The sequence below is a fragment of the Mobula hypostoma genome, chromosome 1, assembly GCF_963921235.1.
Source record: "Mobula hypostoma chromosome 1, sMobHyp1.1, whole genome shotgun sequence".
Lineage (NCBI taxonomy): Eukaryota > Metazoa > Chordata > Chondrichthyes > Myliobatiformes > Myliobatidae > Mobula > Mobula hypostoma.
In genome coordinates, this window is record NC_086097.1 from 189,610,229 (window position 1) to 189,630,007 (window position 19,779).

Here is a 19,779-nt window from a genome sequence, read left to right on the forward strand (position 1 = left end):
CCATAGAAATTTGCCAGTCTTGGGTGACATATCAAATCTCTTCAAACTCCTATGAAATGTATTTGTTGGCGTGCTTTCTTCATAATTGCATCAATATGTCGGATCCAGGGTAGATCTTCAGAGATGTCAATACTCAGGAACTTGAATCACCCTTTGCTCACCCTTTCTACTGCTGACTCTCAATGAGAACTTTTGTGTGTGCTGCCAAAGTCCACAATCAATTCCTTGGTCTTACTGACAATAAGTGCAAGGTTCTTGTGGCACCACGCAATCAGTTGAACTATCTCACTCCTGTATGCCTCTTCATCACCATCTGAGATTGTCAACCACAGATGTGTCATCAGTGAAATTATAGATGGCATTTGAGCTGTGCCTAGCCACACGCTCATGGGTGTAGAGAGTAGAGCTGCTGGCTAAGTGCACATCCTTAAATATCCACTAGGATATGGTAAAAAGAATCAAATGAGAGCTAATGGGCATTGTATGAGTGAGAATAAATTGCAGGGTTAGAGAGAAAAATGAGTGCAACAAATAGGATTGCTCAATTGGGAGTTGCATGTACTCCATGAGCCAAATTATCTCCTTTTGTTCTGAGAACAAAATCTCTGTCAAATACCATTTTAACATCCACTCACAAATAATATGTTAACTATAAATTTTGCACTTTAAAGTTGTCACATAAAAGATTTTGCGAACCAAGAGGGAGAGGTGAAGTTGATTACTATGAACTAATACTTATGCATACTGTAATTAAAGACTTGACAAAAAATTTAAATTAGCTGAGGACATTTATCTATGTCAGTGCCTTACACTTTGGTCCTGTAGAAGCTGTTCCTGTGATTGTAGATCGTGGACCTCCTTTCATGGGGAAACCACCTTTGCCTCTGCGTGTGACGGGTATTGTGATACGCGGGCGTTTTATTGGTATGACAGCACGAGGAGGTGGAGGGACACGACCATGGTAGTCAAACATCCTGAAATGTAATCAAATATTCACATTTAGAATGCAAAATGCAAATATGGTCTCCTTCAATATTAATGTGACAAGGTTAGCATCTCTATCAGAGCTTCTGGAACACTAAAACTACTGTACTAAATGGCCACAGCCATATTATGCCTCTTAATGATATTATATTTCTACATAGGCAGGTAAGCAAATCATATGCTGTTGCCTCTAAACAAGGAGGATCAAGAGGATCTTTTGGTCTCTGCAGTCAGTCTTACACAACTATTGATAGCCTCTTAACCTGGTAATCTTAATGCCACATATCAATGCCTAATTCTGGTACACACTCCCTACAGAAAACCTAACCATATATTTTCCTTCCCTGACAGTTGCTGTTAAATTAACCTCTTGCTAAGGTAGGTGAAGAGTCCTTGAAAGTGAGTCCAGGCTGAACTGTTTCCACAACCTATGACTCACTTTCAATGACTCTTCATCTCATGTTCTCTATATTTATTGCTTACTTATTTATCAATCTTATTTATTTATTTAGTATTTGCACAGTTTGTTGTCTTGCATATTGGTTGCTAGTCTGCCCTTTTGGGTATGGTCTTTCATTGATTTTATTATGTTTCTTGGATTTACTGATTATGCCCACAAGAAAACAAATTTCAGGATTGTATATGATGACATATACTGTATGTACTTTGATAATAAATTTCCTTTGTACTTTGTACTTTCAGAGCTTTGCAACAGGACTTCAAACAGCTTTGATGATTTGCTTTGCATGGCGTAATATTTTAATCTCTGTTCCATATATGCTTAAAGAACAGCTTTTATAGGTCTCTTTCAAGTTTTAGAGACGACGGCCTTTCAGACAGAAATATGTACCTGAAACCTTTCCACTAAAGTGGAGCCTTAGTAGTCCGATGAGTACTTGGGAGACATACTGTATATTTCATAGTCCAAAGCGTGGGCCATGACAGACAACAGTGTTATTTTCCTGCATTATGCTTTCATTTTATCTATTGTACAACTGTCACACAATATTCAGATTTGATAGGGCATGTTTATAATGGAAATTTTACATAAAATCTACAGTGCAGAAAAAAGATCTCACTTGGCACAACCAATCCATGTTCACTGTTGATTTTAATAATACAGTAATTTCACACATTATTCTACTAGAACTTGAGAAGACAATGATGGTTTTATAATCTTTTTGTATTAGTACCAAGAATCATTCATGCAAGTGACTCATAATAAAGAATATTTTTAGCTAATACCATTATTACAACCTTCAGTTATCAGAAGCACAGAATACCAAAAACTTGGTATAAGCTGAAAGATCTCTTTCTCTGTATTGACATTTTAATAAGAAAGAAGACAGAATGCATGATAACAAAAATCATCACTAGGATGGTGACAGAAGCTTGGCCAGCATAACTACAGGTTCTGAATTTGGTTCAGTCACTGCTCATGGCTATTTTAACTTGGAATTTTGATGGAAATAGGTCTGAAGTATGATTTACAAATAAATAAATTGGATCATTCGGGAGGGTGAAGTGCGCTGGCAGGACATTTAGGGAGGTAGTTACATCCAAGGTGCAGAACACAAGAAAATGGGTGGTAGTTCGGAATAGGAAAAGGATTAAGGAGCCAATGCAGAGTACCCCTGTGGCCATCCCCCTCAACACCAGGTATATCACTTTGGGTACTGTCTTGGCGGGGGGGGAGGGTGAGGAAAAACACAGCAGTCAGGTCTTCGACACTGTGTTTGGTTCTGTGGTTCAGAATGGAAGAGGGGGAAGAATTGAGTTCCAGTGATAAGGACTTGGTTATTTAGGGGTCTGTTGATGCGAATGAGATTCCCAGATGATATGCTGCCTCCTGAGTGCCAGGGTATGGGACACCTCAGATCATGTCCTCAGCATTCAGGGACTTAAATGCTAATTTAAACAACGGGACCTCCAGGGTTGTGATCTCAGGATTGCTACCCGTACCACATGCTAGTGAGAACAGAAATAGGAAGAGCATACAATTTAACACATGGCTAAGGAGTTAGTTAGGAGGGAGGGCTTCAGATTTTTGGATCATTGGGCTCTCTCCCAGGGAGGCTGGGACCTGTACAGAAGGGATGGTTTGAACCTAAACCAGAGGGAGGTGGATGAATATCCTAGCGGGAATGTTTACTGGTACTGCATGGGGGTGGGGGGGGGGGGTTGTCGGGTTAAACTAGCATTGCAGGAGAATGGGAACCAGAGTTCCAAAACAGATAGCAGAGAGGTTGTGGAGACAAGTTCTTAAGACTTCAGACAAAGTCAGGAATCAAAAGGTTGAGCATGGTGTGACTAGTGTCCTGAGTTGTGTATATTTCAATGCAAGAGATATCGTAGGAAACGCAGATGAGCTCAGGGCATGGATCAACACATGGAATTATGATATTGTAGCCAGTAGTGGGACTTGGTTGCAGGAGGGGCAGGAATGGCAGCTCAATATTCTGGGAATCCATTGTTTTAGATGTGATAGAGCGAGAGGAAGTAAAGGGGGGGGGGGGTGGCACTACCAGTCAGGGAAAAATATCACAGCAGTGCTCAGTCAGGACAGACTGGAGAACTCACCTAGAAAAACTTTATGGGCTGAACCGAGGAATAAGAAAGGTACGACCATGTTAATTGGGCTATACCATCTGGCAGTCTGCAGGATTTAGAGATATAAATTTGTAGAGAGATTGCAGACTATTGCAAGAAACATAAGGTTGTTATTGTAGGTGATTTTAACTTGACACGTATTGACTGGGAATCCCACACAGCAGATGGGATAGAGTTTGTCAAATGTGTTCAGGAAAAGTTTCCTTAATCAGTACATAGAACTCCCAACAAGAGAGTGTGCGATACTGATCTCCTAATAGGGAGCAAGACAGGGCAGGTGACAGAAGTTTGTGTACTGGAACACTGCTTCTAGTGATCATAATGCCATTAGTTTCAAGGTAATAATGGAAAAGGATAGGTCTGGTCCTTGGGTTGAGTTTCTAAATTGGAGAAAGATCAATTTTGATGGTATCAGAAAGGATCTGGCAAGTATGGACTGGAACAGGCTGTTTTCTTGCAAAGGTGTACTTGGTAAGCGGGAAACCTTCAAAAGTGAAATTTTGAGAAGAGAAAGCTTGTATATGCTTGTCACAATAAAAGCAAGGATAACAGGTTTAGGGAACCTTGATTTCCAAGAGATATTGAGAACCTGGTTAAGAGATAAAAAGGAGGTAGATACAGGCAGGTAGGAATAAATGGTGTACTTGAGGGGTATAAGAAATGCAAGAGAACAATTAAAAATATATCAGATGGGCTAAAAGAAGGCATGAGGTTGCTCTAGCAGACAAGATGAAAGAAAATCCGAAGGACTTCTATGGATATCTTAAGATCCAAAGGGTTGCAAGGGACAAAGTTGGTCCTCTGGTAGACCAGAATGATAATCTGTGCATGAAGCCAAAAGAGATAGGGGAGATCTTCAATAGATCTTCTGCATCTGTATTTACTTGGGAGAGGGATACAGAGTCTAGAGGAGTGAGGCAAAGCGGCGGGGAGGTCATGGCCTCAATAAAGATTTCAGAGGAGGAGGTGTTTGCTGTTTTGAGACAAATCAGGGTGGCTAAATTCCCAGGGTTTGACCAGATGTTCCCTTGGACCCTGTGGGAAGCAAGGCAAGAAATTACAGGGACCTTAACAGAGGGATTTAAATTATCCTTAGCAACAAGTGATGTACTGGAGGATTGGACGATAGCTAATATTGTTCCGCTGTTCAAGAAGGGCACTAGGAATAAACCAGGAAATTACAAGCCGGTGAGCCTAACATCAGTAGTGGGAAAGTTATTGGAAGGTCTTCTAAGGGACTGGTTATATGCGTATTTTAACAGAAAAGGGCTGATTAGGGATAGTCTGTGTGGCTTTGTGTTTGTTGGGTCATGCCTAACCAATCTTATAGTGTTTTTTCCAGTAAATTACCAGGAACGTTGATGTTGTCTACAAGGCAGTGATACTGTCTACATAGACTTCAGCAAGGTCTTTGACAAGGTTCTGAATGGGAAGTCGGTCAAGAAATTTCCGTCGCTTGGCTGTCAAGATGAGGTAGTAAATTGGATTAAATATTGGCTTTGCGGGAGAAGCAAGAGGGTGGTAGTAGACGGTTGCCTCTCTGACCAGAGGTCTGTGACTAGTGGAGTGGCAGGGCACTGAGGAATGCAGTAGAACAATAGATCTGAGAATACAGGTTCATAATTCTTTGAAAGCGGTGTGACAGTGGATAAGGTCACAAAGAAAACTTTTCGCACATTGGCCTTCACAAATCAAAGTATTGAGTACAGAGGATGGGATGTTATGTTGAAATTGTATAAGATGTTGGTGAGGCCTAATCTGAAGTATTGTGCGCAGTTTTGGTCACCTACCTTTACAGGAAATACATCAATAAAATTGAGACTGCACAGAAAATTTACAAATATGTTGCCAAGTCTGGAGGACTTGACTTAAAAGGAAAGATAGAATAGGTTAGAACTTTATCCCCTAGAATGTAGAAGATTGAGGGTAGATTTGATGGAAGAATACAAAATTATGAGGGGTATAGATAGGGTAAATGCAAGCAGGCTTTTCCCACTGACGTGATCAAATGTAAAGGGACAGTACACTGTTAATGGTAGAACACTTAATGATGCAGATGTGCATTGGGTCTTGGGGTCCAAGTCTATAGCTCACTGAAAATGGCTACAAAGGTTGATAGGGTGGTAAAGAAGGCATATAACATACTTGCTTTATTATCTATGAATTGTGTTCAAGAGTCAGCAAGTTATGTTGCAGAATTGTAAAACTCTAGGTGCCCACATCTTGAGTCTTGAATTCAATTCTGGTTGCCCCATCTTCTGGGAGAAATGTGGTGGTTTTGCAGAGGGTGGAGAAGCGGCTTGGATATGAGAGCATGTGCTATAAGGAGAGGTTTAACAAACATCCATTGTTTTATCTGGAGTAGCAGAGACTGAAAAAGGATTTGATAGTGGTTTACAAGATTATGAAAGGCATTGACAGAAAAGACAGCTGGAATCTTTCTCCCAGGGTTGAAATATCTCATAAGAAAGGACATGCATTTAGGATCAGAGGGACCAAATTCAAAAGAAATATACATGTAAGTTCTTTTTATACAGAGAGTGCTGGGTTCCTGAAATGCCCTCCCTTGGTTGGTGTGGAGTCAGAGATGGTAGAGGCACTCAAGAGGATCTTATGTGCATGAATATGCAGGAACTACAAGGATATGAACATTGTGTTGGTAGAAGAGATCAGTATTGTTGGATATTTAACTACTAATTTAATTTAATTTGGCCCAAAATTATGGGCTGAATTTCCTGTGTTGTATAGTTTTACATTCCAACTGCATTAGGCTGCATTTCTAATGCTAACTTATGACATTGGAGGAATGGTGTACATGTGCAGATCCAGTGGCTGATGACAGGATAACAACATTTAATCATCTCATATCAATGTATAAAAGTCCTGTCAACAGCACTGGAGTACCTTTGTCTTTACCATTGTACACTTTAAAATTGTACAAGGCGTTGGTGAGGCCAAATTTGGAGTATTGTGTACCGTTCTGGTCACCGAAATATAGGAAAGATGTCAACAAAATAGAGAGAGTACAGAGGAGATCTACAAGAATGTTGCCTGGGTTTCATCTCCTAAGTTACAGAGAAAGGTTGAACAAGTTAGATCTTTATTATTTGGAGCGTAGAAGGTTGAGGGGGGACTTGATAAAGGCATTTAAAATTATGAGGGGGATAAATAGAGTTGACGTGGATAGGCTTTTTCCACTGAGAGTAGGGGAGATTCAAACAAGAGGATACGAGTTGAGAGTTAAGGGGCAAAAGTTTAGGGGTAACACAAGGGGGAACTTCTTTACTCAGAGAGTGGCAGCTGTGTGGAATGAGCTTCTAGTAGAAGTGGTAGAGGCAAGTTCAATTTTGTCATTAAAAAAAATAATTTGATAGGTATACGGACAGGAAAGGAAAGAAGGGTTATGGGCTGCGTGCAGGTAGATGGGACTAGGTGAGAGTAAGCGTTCGGCATGGACGAGAAAGGCCAAGATGGCCTGTTTCTGTGCTGTAATTGTTATATGGTTATATACCAAATGGGTTAGAGCCTGAGATCAGGATTATTTTAAAGGGGAAATGATGTCTGTCTATCTTGATAGATCACTGTCCATGAGACTAAAGGTGAATGCATCTTGCACATGACAAAATGGGCATAATATCAGAAGATGACACATTCATACGGAAGTTTGTTTCACTGCTTAAGAAGATAACGAAAAAGGTCAATTCAATAGGAAAAATAAGAAAGGGCATTTTTCCAACTATGTAACTTGATGTAGCACATACTGTAAATTCAGGCACACTGCTCAGAATCCTCCTCCTGTTGAAATTAAAGCTAGAGAGGAAACTTGTAGCATGTGTCTTTATAGTTCATGTATGTGTTGAAACTTTCTATCACCAGCTGATAATCACAGCATTACTTTTGATGTTTTACCATTTGAAATCTTTGTGACAAAATATGGTATGAATCATTGTTTCAGGCAGCATACTAAAAGATACCAATAAAGGCCAAACAAATATTGTTCTTCCATACCCTCAAAGATGCTATGCTCTTTAAAGCTTGATCTTCAATTAGCAAAATATTCTTATTTCCAATAGTTAGCTAAATAAACTTGGTACTGTAGTTTTAGAACAATGTTGGAATGCACTATAAAACTGAAACTTTCTTTCAGATCAAATTCAACATGAAATTTATAAAATCGGGAAGAGGATGGAAGAAGATTTAATAATATCTGGATTGTTTGTGTTACTTCTGAATAATAGCAGGCAATTTGAGGCATACACTAAAGGTTTGTAGTATTGTCAGATATTGAAAAGTGGTGGGGAAAATTGATGGTAGAACATATTAGTTTTATAAAGGAATTTCATTACCCATCAGCAGATTTTTATTTGAAAAGGAATGGGACCACTAAAAAGTTTGATTGCTGGGAAATCATTTGGTGCACTGGGCCAATGAATTTTTTTGAGGACGAGGAAATGTACCACACATCTCACAGGGCATTGAGATCTGCTGAAGTGGCTTTACAAACGCACGGCCTGTTTTTGGATGCGCTGAAATAGTGAAAGGTACAAAGGAAATTAGGCAAATTCAGAGCCAGGTTTGGTACTTAGGATGTGTGTGAACACATACTTGGTTTTGTGTGACTTGCACAGTTTGGTTTGAAACGAGCGAAAAGAAAAGATCATATTCAGTTAATACTGATTCCCATGGTGCCTAACTAATTCTTGTTGCTGAGGGTGAACATTGGCAACGCTGCTGATATCTGAGGGACTAGTTTCGAATAGTATGGAAGAATTTGTAAGAATCACTGTCATGAAGGAAAGGTAATGAAAACGTTACAATGGAATTAAAGGGAGACAATTGGCAGGTCCCAATGGCCTGGACCCTAGTGTTTTAAATAAAGGTGCTGCAGAAGTAGCAGTGTCATTTATTCAGGTTTTTCAAAAGTTACTGGGCTCTGTGAAGGTACAGGCAGATTGGAAAAATGCTGTCCAGTGGGACTGTTAGCAGAACATCTACAGTTAGAAAGCTGGAGTTTATAATCAAGGGAGAAACTACAGTTCTTAATGTAATCAAACGGAGTCAGCATGATTTTATGAAAGGTAAGTCAAGTCTGAAAAACTGAGTCAATAGAGGGGAACCTGTAGATGTAGTGTATTTGGATATTCAGAGGAATTTTGACAAGATGCCATGCAAAAGGTTGATGCACAAGATAGCCTAGCACTATTGGGGAAAGTGTGTTGGTATTGATTGAAGATTGGTTATTACATAGAAGAGAGCTTAGAAAACGTGAACTTTGCAGGCTGCAAATATGTAACAAGTAGAGTGCCCCGAGGATCTCGTCTTGGTCCTTCCTTATGAATCATATTTATCAAATGGAGGAGTGGCGGAATGTAAGGTATCAAATATATCTGTTGTGATGAGGATAATTTGACTCTGAAACAGGATTTAGATAGGTTGACGGAATTTTAATTCACATGTATTTATCACATGCACTTCAAAAAATACAGTGAAATGTACCTTTGCGTTAACAACCTACACAAAATGGGTGAAAATTTGGCAAATGGAGTTTAATGTTGGAAAGTGTGAGCTTATGCTTTTTGGTAAGAGGAACCTTCAAGAAGACTCTTATAAAGAAAGATTATGGAGGATGAGCAAGGTACCAAAGGATCTATACATTCTTGTGAATGAATCATAAAAGGTTAGCAGTCCGGTGTAGCAAGTGGTTGGGAAAGTAAATGGCTTATTGTCTTTTATTGCAAAAGGTCTGGAGTATAAAAAATAGGTACATATTGTTACAACTGTACAGATTACTGGCAGGGCCACAGCTGGAGTGCTGTGCGTATATGCTATGCTATACACATCTGTGTGCAGTCCCCTAGAACTGATCTACGGACATTGAAAGGCTAATTCCGGAAGGGAGGTTTGTCGAATCATGAGCAGTTAGATTTATTAGATTTCTATTTTTGGAATTTAGTGGAATGAGGAATGATCTTATTTGAATGTCAGGGGGTTACAAGTCTGATGTGGAGATGCTTCCAACAATCTTGAACAAGGCGATGTAGTTACAAGATTAGGAAGTGGTTGTCTAAAACTCAATAAGGCTTGTGAATCTCTGCAATTCTCTCCCCAGAGGGTTGTGGAGGCCAGATCTTTGCTGGTACTTACAAACAAGATGGATACAATTTTGAATTGGGAATTAAAACTATAGGAAAAAGATGAGACATGAGACAGCTGAGCCATAATCACACTGAAAGGCAAGGCAGGCTAGCCAAGCGGCCTCTACTTCCTCTATTTTCTTATGCTCTTATTCTTCCCGTTGCCACTAACATATGAGCATAATTTATGCTTTTGAAATTTTCCTTATAAACATATTCAGTATTAAGATGTAAATAAAAATAATACAAAATGGAAACTGTAGAGTACCAGAGACAATTGATCATTAGATTTATTAGATTGTCCCTAACTGCATCTTATTTATTTATGCACATTGACTGACACTCTATTAACTGTGCTAAACAATAATCTGAACACTGAGTAGGCTTTTAGTTCTAACAAATCTAATGACCAAATCATTAAAAACAAATATGATTTCAAAGTAATATTGTTCTGAAGTATTTGCACAGTACGAACTTTGATAAACTTTGTGACTGAGTATTAATTCGGCAGTTTCTTTTTATCTGCCTAATTATTCAAATTACAAAAATACTTTCGGGAATTGAATGACAGATTAATAACGGTGATTGTGTTCAGTTAGTTGTGATGAAAACATTTATTGATACTTTCTGGAAAGTAAAAGAATAGTACAACAAATCACAGTGTGAGGAGTGAATTAGGTGGAATGCCAGAGAATACAGGGGAAATACTTTCATTGTGATAGATTCTGTCTTTTCATAAGTCAAAACGAAATTTACAAACAGTACTTTTATTTTTTGCTTTGCTTAGATTTAAGTAGTATTAAAAGCAATGTTGAATAAATAATATAAAGCTGAGGTACTATAGGGGAAGTGATAGCAGGGAATTTCAAATATTTGAAAACCAATTTGGATAAAATCAGTAAATATATAGAGGGGGAGGATTCTTACAATATATTCATGAGATATATTTTGGTCAGCATTGTAGGAAACCAACAAGAAGAGGCTAGTTCTAGTGTTCAGGAAAGAGCTTGGGCAGGTGGAAATGTTATCAGCGGGACAGCAAAAGGATCTCATGCTTTCCTGGCATATATAACGAATAAGTTCTTCTTGGGCTTCCAGCCAGGTACAGTTATCGATTAAAGGACCGTGGAGATACCAGGAAACCTGACAACGAGGAGGAGCCTGTTGCCACTGCCTGTCTTTCCTATATTTCCATGGTTTCTAGATGGGTCACCAGGATCCTGAAGAAATGCTGAATTAATACCACCCACAAAACCATAAAGAAGCTCAAATCCTAGCTTATGTGGGACAACGATGACCTGGGACTCAGGATGGCTGGCATTTACAGGATTCCCTGTGGATGTGGAGCAGTGTGTATCAGTGTATAACGGGGAGCACATTGTAAACCTACACCAAGGAGTATAGGAGGTATATCCACTTGGGTTACCCGGAGAAATCGGCGATAGCAGAACAATGGCCATAGGACTGACTTCGACAGCACGAAACTACTGTGCCACGCCAATGGCTTTCGAGACCACCTGGTGAGGGAAGCAATTGAAGTAAAACCTGAGGAAAAGAATTTTAACAAAGGTGAAGGTTTCACTCCACTAAGAACAGGAATTCAATTGTAAACAAGGTGGGACAGTGGAAGCAGGATTGCTTGCGGACTAACCAAGCAGGAGAGACAGACGATAGGGGTGTATATACCACCGGACTAAACCTGCCCAGGCGTCATCCCTGGTGAAGATGGCAGAACTTGCCCTTGAAACGTCAGTTAAAATCGATACCTTTACCCAGCTGGAAGCCCGAGAAGGATTTGTTAATGGGAGAGCATCTTAGAAAATCCACCTTGCTGTGAGATCACTTCTGTTTCAATGTGAGACTGCACAAAATTTGTTCTCCCATTATTCGTCCACATTGTTCCAGAGTACAATCAATGTCAATCACTAATGGTAAAACCATGTTTGCTCAGAGCAGAATGATGCTTGACGCAGAATTCACCTAGTCCCATTACCTTCTGTTCTTTACCATTTCTGTCTCCACTCTGCAGGTGAAACCTCTGTTCTAGATCATCACTATGGTTTCACCCTTCTCAGTCCCTGGATCCTTCAATGCCTCAGTGAATGGACCCTCACAAGGGGCCAATCCATAGGTTGTCCCTTTAGAGGCTCTGATACTGTGATCTGCACGGGGGATATCCTACTGGAGTCTCTGCGTATTGTCCCTCCTGAACCCAACCACAGTAATGTTGGCTTACTTTTCTTTGCCTACTCTGCAGTATGTGTACATGGAACATAGAAATCTACAGCACAATAAAGGCTCTTCAGCCCACAATGTTGTGCCAACCGTGTAACCTACTCCAGAAACTGCATAGAATTTCACTACGGCTTAGCCCTCTATTTTTTGAAGAGTCTCTTAAAAGACCCTATTGTATCCACCTTTACCACCATCGCTGGCAGTCCATTCCACACACAGAGAACTCTCTGTGCGAGAAACCTACCTTTGGCATCCCCTTGGTACCTATTTCCAAGCACTATAAAATTGTGCCCCCTCGTGTTAGGCATTTCAGTCCTGGGAAAATATCTCTGGCTATCCACATGATCAATACCTATTGTGGCGACCCACTTTCCAGTACACTCGAACCGGCTCACGAAACAGCGTGCGCAGGTAGAGAGGCTGGGCCATCTTCACCAGCAGGGGGAAATCCCGCGTGTGGAAAGGGTCTGGGAATATGCATTCCCCACAGCAGTCCCACCCAGGGAGGGCGGGAACGGGAAGGCTTTAAAGCAGGCCGCGAAGTATGAATAAACCTCTTTCATCGCAACTCTAACTCACCGACTCCGTGTGGTTATTCTAGCGCTGTGTGTAGCACACCGCTACAATTGGTGACCCCGATGGCCCAAACGATATTTGGACCAGTGATGACGGACGCTGCATCTGTTCATGCAGTTTTGTTAAAACTGCCAAGCTTCTGGACGCTGCGACCTCACCTATGGTTCGAACAAGCAGAAGCCCAATTCCACATTCGGCAGATAACCTCGGAGTCCACTCACTACTACTACGTGCTGAGCTCCCTCGATTAGGAGACAGCTGCACAAGTTGAGGAGTTTATACAGTTGCCCCCGGAGGACGGCAAATACACAGCATTCAAAGCCCTGCTCATAAGGACTTTCGGACTCTCACGGCGCGAATGAGCACGCCGCTTAATGCACCTGGATGGTTTGGGAGACAGGCCGCCGTCAGCATTAATGAACAAAATGCTGGCCCTGGCTGAAGGACGCAAACCCTGCCTCATGTTTGAGCAGGCGTTCCTAGAGCAACTGCATGAGAACATACATCTGCCGCTGTCCAACGCAGATTTCAGCAACCCCCGGGAGGTGGCGGCCCGGGCAGATGTGCTGTGGAATGCCAAGAAGGAGAGAGGGGCGTCCGTCGCACAGATCACCAAGCCGCGTGCCCAACGGCAAACCAGACCAGGCCCGGCAGCAGAGCCTACAAAACCCGGCGACGGGAGTGAGGAGCCCAACGAACAATGGTGCTTCTACCACCAGTGATGGGGCACAGAGGCCCGCTGCTGTAGACCACCCTGCAAGTTCCCGGGAAATGCCAAGGCCCAGCTATGGCTACAGCGGCTGGCCATCAGGACAGCCTCCTGTATGTCTGGGACAAACAGTCGGGACGCCGCTTTTTGGTCGACACCGGAGCGGAGATCAGCGTTTTACCTCCAACGATTACGACACCTGCAACAGAGAACCGGGACCCACCCTGAAGGCCGAAAATGGCAGCACAATACGAACCTACGGCACCCGCACGGTGCGGTTACAGTTCAGCTCCAGCCGGTTCACGTGGGACTTCACACTGGCTGCTGTGGCCCAACCACTCCTGGGGGTGGATTTTCTACGAGCTCACAGCTTGCTGGTAGACCTGCAAGGGAAGCGACTAGTCCACGCCAAGACTTTTTAAACGTTCTCCCTGGGTGAAGCACAGTTGCCAGCCCCACACCTGGACTCCATCACGCTGTCCGACGAAATCACCAGGGTCCTGGCAGATTTCCCATCAGTACTGACACCGCAGTTCACGGCAGCCATGCCCAGACACGGAGTACAGCACCACATCCCGACCCAGGGACCTCCTCTCCATGCCCGTGCTCGAAGGCTTCCCCTGGACAAGCTCTGACTGGCGAAGGAGGAGTTCAAGAAGATGGAGGAATTAGGGATCATATGACGGTCCGACAGCCCATGGGCCTCCCCCCTTCACATGGTGCCCAAGGCAACGGGGGGCTGGAGACCATGCGGTGACTACCGCAGACTGAACGAGGCTACAACGCCAGACCGCTACCCTGTGCCGCACATTCAAGACTTCGCAGCAAACCTACATAGCGCAAGGATCTTTTCCAAGGTAGATCTCGTCCGGGGATACCATCAAATCCTGGTACATCCGGACGACATCCCCAAAACAGCACTCATCACCCCGTTCGGACTTTTCGAATTCCTCCAAATGCCGTTTGGTCTAAAGAATGCCGCAGAGACTTTGCAGCGGCTAATGGACGCGGTGGAACGCGACTTGGACTTTGCATTCATCTATTTGGATGACATCCTCATAGCCAGCAGTAGTCGGCAGGAGCATCTGTCCCACCTCCGTCAACTCTACGCCCGACTGAGCGAATTCGGCCTTACAATCAATCCAGCCAAATGCCAGTTCAGACTCAACACCATCAACTTCCTGGGCCAGAGGATTACTAAAGACGGGGCAACCCCGCTGCCCGCCAAGGTAGACGCGGTCCGCCACTTCCCCCGACCCAACACAATCAAAGGCCTGCAGGAATTCTTGGGTATGGTGAATTTCTACGACCGTTTCCTCCCCTCGGCAGCCCGAACCATGCGCCCCTTGTTCACTCCAATGTCGGGTAAGGGCAAGGACATTACCTGGAACGAAGAGGCCGCAACCGCTTTCGTTAAAACCAAAGAAGTCTTGGCAAACGCCATGATGCTAGTGCACCCCAGAGCGGACGTTCCTACTGCCCTCACGGTGGACGCATCCAACACAGCAGCCGGTGGAGTGCTGGAACAACTCATCGAGGGTCGCTGGCAACCCCTGGCGTTCTTCAGCAAACACCTACGACCACCTGAACTCAAATACAGTGCTTTCGACCGGGAGCTATTGGCACTATACCTGGCAATCCGGCATTTCGGGTACTTCTTAGAAGGTAGGCCTTTCACCGCGTTCACAGACCACAAACCGCCTACCTCTGCGTTCACGAAGGTGTCCGATCCCTGGTCGTCCCGCCAGCAGCGACATCTGTCCTACATCTCCGAGTACACGACGGACATCCGGCATGTCTTGGGAAAGGACAACATCGTGGCGGACGCACTATCCAGACCTACCATACAGGCCCTGTCCCAGGGGGTGGACTATGCAGCGCTGGCAGAGGCACAGCAGGCAGACACTGAAATCCCCAGTTATAGGACTGCAGTCTCCGGTTTACAGCTTCAAGACCTCCCCGTAGGCCCAGGTGAGAGGACCCTAATATGTGACGTTGTACCGGCCAACCCCGCCCCGTCGTCCCAGCAGCCTGGCGCCGGCGGGTTTTCGAATCCATTCATAATTTAGCGCACCCCTCCATCAGGACAACCGTCCGGCTGGTCTCCAACAGGTTCGTTTGGCATGGGCTTCGTAAGCAGGTCAGTGAATGGGCCAAAATGTGTACGCAGTGCCAAATGGCCAAGGTGCAGCGGCACACCAAGGCTCCAACGCAGCAGTTCAAACCCACCCGCCGGAGGTTCGACCACATCCATGTGGATATCGTGGGGCCCCTGCCAGTGTCACGAGGAGCGTGGTACTTCCTAACTATCGTAGACCGGTTCACCAGATGGCCAGAGGCAGTCCCGCTCACTGACACCACCTCCGAATCCTGCGCCCGAGCACTGATTGCAACCTGGGTAGCACGCTGCAGGGTACCAGCCCACATTAGCTCCGACAGGGGCGCCCAGTTCACCTCCAGCCTGTGATCGGCTGTGGCCAGCCTGTTGGGAACACAGCTACACCACACAACTGCCTAACACCCACAGTCGAACGGACTAGTGGAGCGTTTCCACCGTCACCTGAAGTCGGCTCTCATGGCCCGCCTGGAGGGACCTAACTGGGTGGACGAGCTTCCCTGGGTCCTGCTCGGAATCCGCACGGCGCCCAAAGAGGATCTGCACACCTCGTTGCCCGAGCTGGTGTACGGCGCACCCCTGGTAGTCCCAGGAGAGTTCATACCAGCCCCAAGGGGGCAAGAGGAAGAACCTGCAGCAGTCCTGGACTGACTACATGAGGGGCTCGGTAACCTGGCAGAGAACGAGCAACTCCTACCACAGCTTTTCTCACTTTTGTTGAAGTCCGGCACCGTCCCGGAATGTCTCAAGAGGAGCAGAACGGTGCTTATCCCGAAAACTGAGGATGCTGAGGAACTTAAAAACTTGGACAACTGGAAACTCATCACTATTGGGCCACTGCTACTGAGACTGTTCACGAAAATTCTCGCAAAACGACTCAGTGAGGCGGTGGTGATTTGCAAAAGCCAGAAGGGATTCCTAGCATAAACTCCAGGCTGTAATGAGAACATCTCCATCCTCAGGAATATCATCAATGGGTCTAAAAGGCAAAACAAAGATCTGGCAGTGGTGGTCGTGGATTTAGCGAAGGCCTTTGACTCAGTGGGCCACAAGCTGATCCAGAAGTCACTAAGAAGAGTGGGGGCGCCACAGCATTTCAGAAAGCTAGTCGAAGACCTATACACCGACACAACGGTGGTGGAGGTCGGCGAGGAACGGACTGACAAAATTGCTGTGAGGAAAGGTGTCAAGCAAGGAGACCCCCATGTTGCCAGTCCTCTTTAACATTGCCATGGACCCGCTGATAAGCACATTGGAAAGAGATGGGAGAGGAGCGTAAGTGGGAGCAGGTGTCAGGGAAACAGCTCTGGCATTTGCAGATGATACAGCACTCCTAAGCGGCTCCGATGAAGGGATGGTGGAAAACCTTGAGATCCTGAACAGGTACTGCAAGGCAACTGGGCTTGAGGTGAATGTGAGAAAGACTAAGTGTTTTTACTGTGAATGCGAAAGGAAGACCTACTTGTACAACGCGAAGGAGGAATGGAGCCTGGACGGGAAGAACATACAGTTTATCCCACCAGGTGAGATTGAAAAGTACCTCGGGGTGAAGATAGACCCGTGGTGTGGTATTAGAGATGACAAATGGAACGACAAACTGGATAAGCGGTTCCACAGTCTGAAAGCAGCAAAGCTCAAGCCATTAAAGAAGATTGAGCTCATGAGGATGTTCGTGATTCCAAGGATGTACTACCATTTGACCCTCATTGAAGCATCGCAGAACACTCTGAGAGATCTGGACCAGCTGATCAGGACAACAGCGGAAGAGATCCTCCACCTGCCCCAGGATACAGCAGATGGAATACTGTATGCCCGGAATAAGGATGGAGGGGTGTGCCTGCCGAAGCTGGAGGTAGTGATTCCGCTAGCCGTGATCAGGAAGAGGCTGGCGTTGGAGCTCTCGGAGGACAGGATTATCAAAACATTGTTCACTATGGCCAACGAAGACAACCAGGCTAAGATCAAGAGTCTGGCAAGTCTCGAGGTGCTGAAGGAAGTCATGGGGGAGCAGGAGTTTGACGTCTAAGCACACATGGTGGACGGACGGCGAGCTCCTGGTGGAGGTTACGACGTCTTTGGGGAGATGATGGAAGAGGAGGAGAGAGGGCCATCCAAGTTCGAGTTAGACTGGAGGACGGCCGAATTCGACAAGTGGGCCCAGCTAACTCAACAGGGATCTGGAATCGGAGACTTCAGGAACATTGAGCCGTCTAAGTGGTGGCTGCAGAACCATGAGGGCTGGAAGGGTTACCAGATAGTGAATGCTTTGCTGCTAAGATGTGGACAGTATTCAACGCGTTGTACAAGGAATAAGGGGAACAAGGAACGGGTAAAAACCTACAGGAGATGTGGTTTGGCCAATCAGACCCTGGCCCACATCACCGGGAGATGCTTGGAGGTGAAAAGGAGCCAGATTAAGAGGCACAACAAGGTTGCAGAAGGGTTGAAGGACAAAGTCTGTAAGCATGGGTGGGATGCGTACGTTGAACCTCATATTAGAGCAGAAGACGGATCGTTATGGAAGCCGGACCTGATCTTTGTGAAGAAAGGGAAAGCGGCTGTAGTAGACATTACCATCAGGTATGAGGACAACCATCAGTCCCTAGAAAGAGCGTGAAAGGAGAAGGAGGGAAAGTAGAAACACCTCACACGCCAGATAAAGGAGCTTACAGGTGTGGAGTCAGTGGAATATTTTGGTTTCGTGGTTGGAGCAAGAGGTCCCTGAACGGAAGAAAATGAGAGGTTGCTGAACTTCATAAGCTCGAAGGGGTTCAAGATGTTTGCGAAGCAGATTTGCAGTCTAACGATCCGGCTGACAATCGACATCTTACAAACATTCATGGATGGATAGAGGAAGAGGGCATCAGTCAGGTAAGGAACACAGTGTGACTGCTTGCCAGGAGAGAGTGCCATACTTTCCTGGCGTATCCTGGCTGGTCCGGGTATGATCAGAGAAGATAGGCACGTAGAGTAAAATTCACGACAACGGCACATTACCGTGTTTTTAGTCATGGTGAATGTCAAATGGTCTTTACAAAGCTCACATTCTCCTATACAAGCAGATCAGAAGCTTCACATCCCCTGTTGTCAACCCTTGGGAACATACAATCAAGACAAATCAGACAGCCCATTCCACTGGGTAGTAATCATTCCCCACTGAGGGTAGGTAGGGACCATCCATTCATTCTGTGGACGTGACATGTAAAACCACGAAATGTGCACTCAATCAGCTCCTGGCTGATGTGTATTTAATAGCCAAATGCCTCGTCATCTAATTAGTGACATGCATGAACAGATGAACAAGATTCCCACTGTCCCTACCTATAAAAAAAGAGGTCACTTCTCGGCTAAGATTAAAAATAAAACCTATTCTCATAAGGCAAACTCTCCAATCCAGGCAACATCCTTGTAAATCTCCTCTGCACCCTCTCTATAGTATCCATATCCTTCCTGTAGTGAGGTGACTGGAACTGAACACGGTACTCCAAGTGGGGTCTGACCAAGGTCTTACATAGCTGCAACATTACCTCTTGAATTCATTCCCATGGTTGATGAAGGCCAACACAGCATAGGCCTTCTTAACAACATTGCCAACCTGCACAGCAGCTTTAAGCATTCTATATTCTGTATATTATACTATATTCTGTCTTAAAATTGGACCTACCAAAATGAACCACTTCATACTTATCTCGGTTGAACTCAATCTGCCACTTCTCAGCCCAGTTCTGCATCCTATTGATGTCCTGCTGTAACCTCTGACAACCCTCCAGACTGACCACAACACCCCCAACTTTTGTGTCATCAGCAAACTTACTAACCTACCCTTCTACTTCCTCATCCAGTCATTTATAAAAATCACAACAAGGAGTCCCAGAACAGATCCCTGCGGAGCACCACTTGTGTAAGGAAGAAGTACTGTATATTCTGATTCAAAAGAGTCCGAGAGCCTAGGATCCATGACTAAAACTATAGTAGGTACCCTGTAAAAAGACTGAAGAGCTCGCCAATCACAGCACACTTTGATATCTAGGCATTGTTCTTTTATGGATACAATGGGTTGAGCTGGTTCCTTCTGTGGCTCACCTTTATGGTTCTGTAAAAATTGAAACTACTTCTTGCTTAAGATACATTTTAATAGAATCTGGGAATGGCTGCATGATGGAAAGTGATCATTCCGCCTATAGTGTTCATGTTAGCTCTCTGTTTCACCCACAGATCCTTTTTCTGTACCTTTGCAAGTTTTTTCTACCTTTATGTATTCATTTCTATGTTTGAAGGCCACAGTGGATCCTGGATCGTCTCCATCACAGAGTGGTGGGTGTGTGGAATGCACTGCCAGCGAAGGTGGTAGAGGCAGATACAATAGGGTCTTTTAAGAGACTCTTAGACAGGTACAGTACATGGAGCTGAGAAAA

At 44.5% G+C, this 19,779-nt stretch overlaps 1 protein-coding gene across 6 annotated transcripts in view; it reads right to left on the minus strand.

The window, feature by feature from the left end:
* Positions 1–19,779, minus strand: part of LOC134353657 (RNA-binding Raly-like protein) — a 1,079,267-nt gene that overhangs the window by 61,058 nt on the left and 998,430 nt on the right. For all 6 annotated transcript variants that reach the window (XM_063061854.1, XM_063061846.1, XM_063061889.1 and 3 more), the window contains one exon: positions 811–974. In XM_063061854.1, the coding sequence (XP_062917924.1) occupies positions 811–974 (164 nt within the window). The remainder of the gene's footprint in view (positions 1–810; positions 975–19,779) is intronic.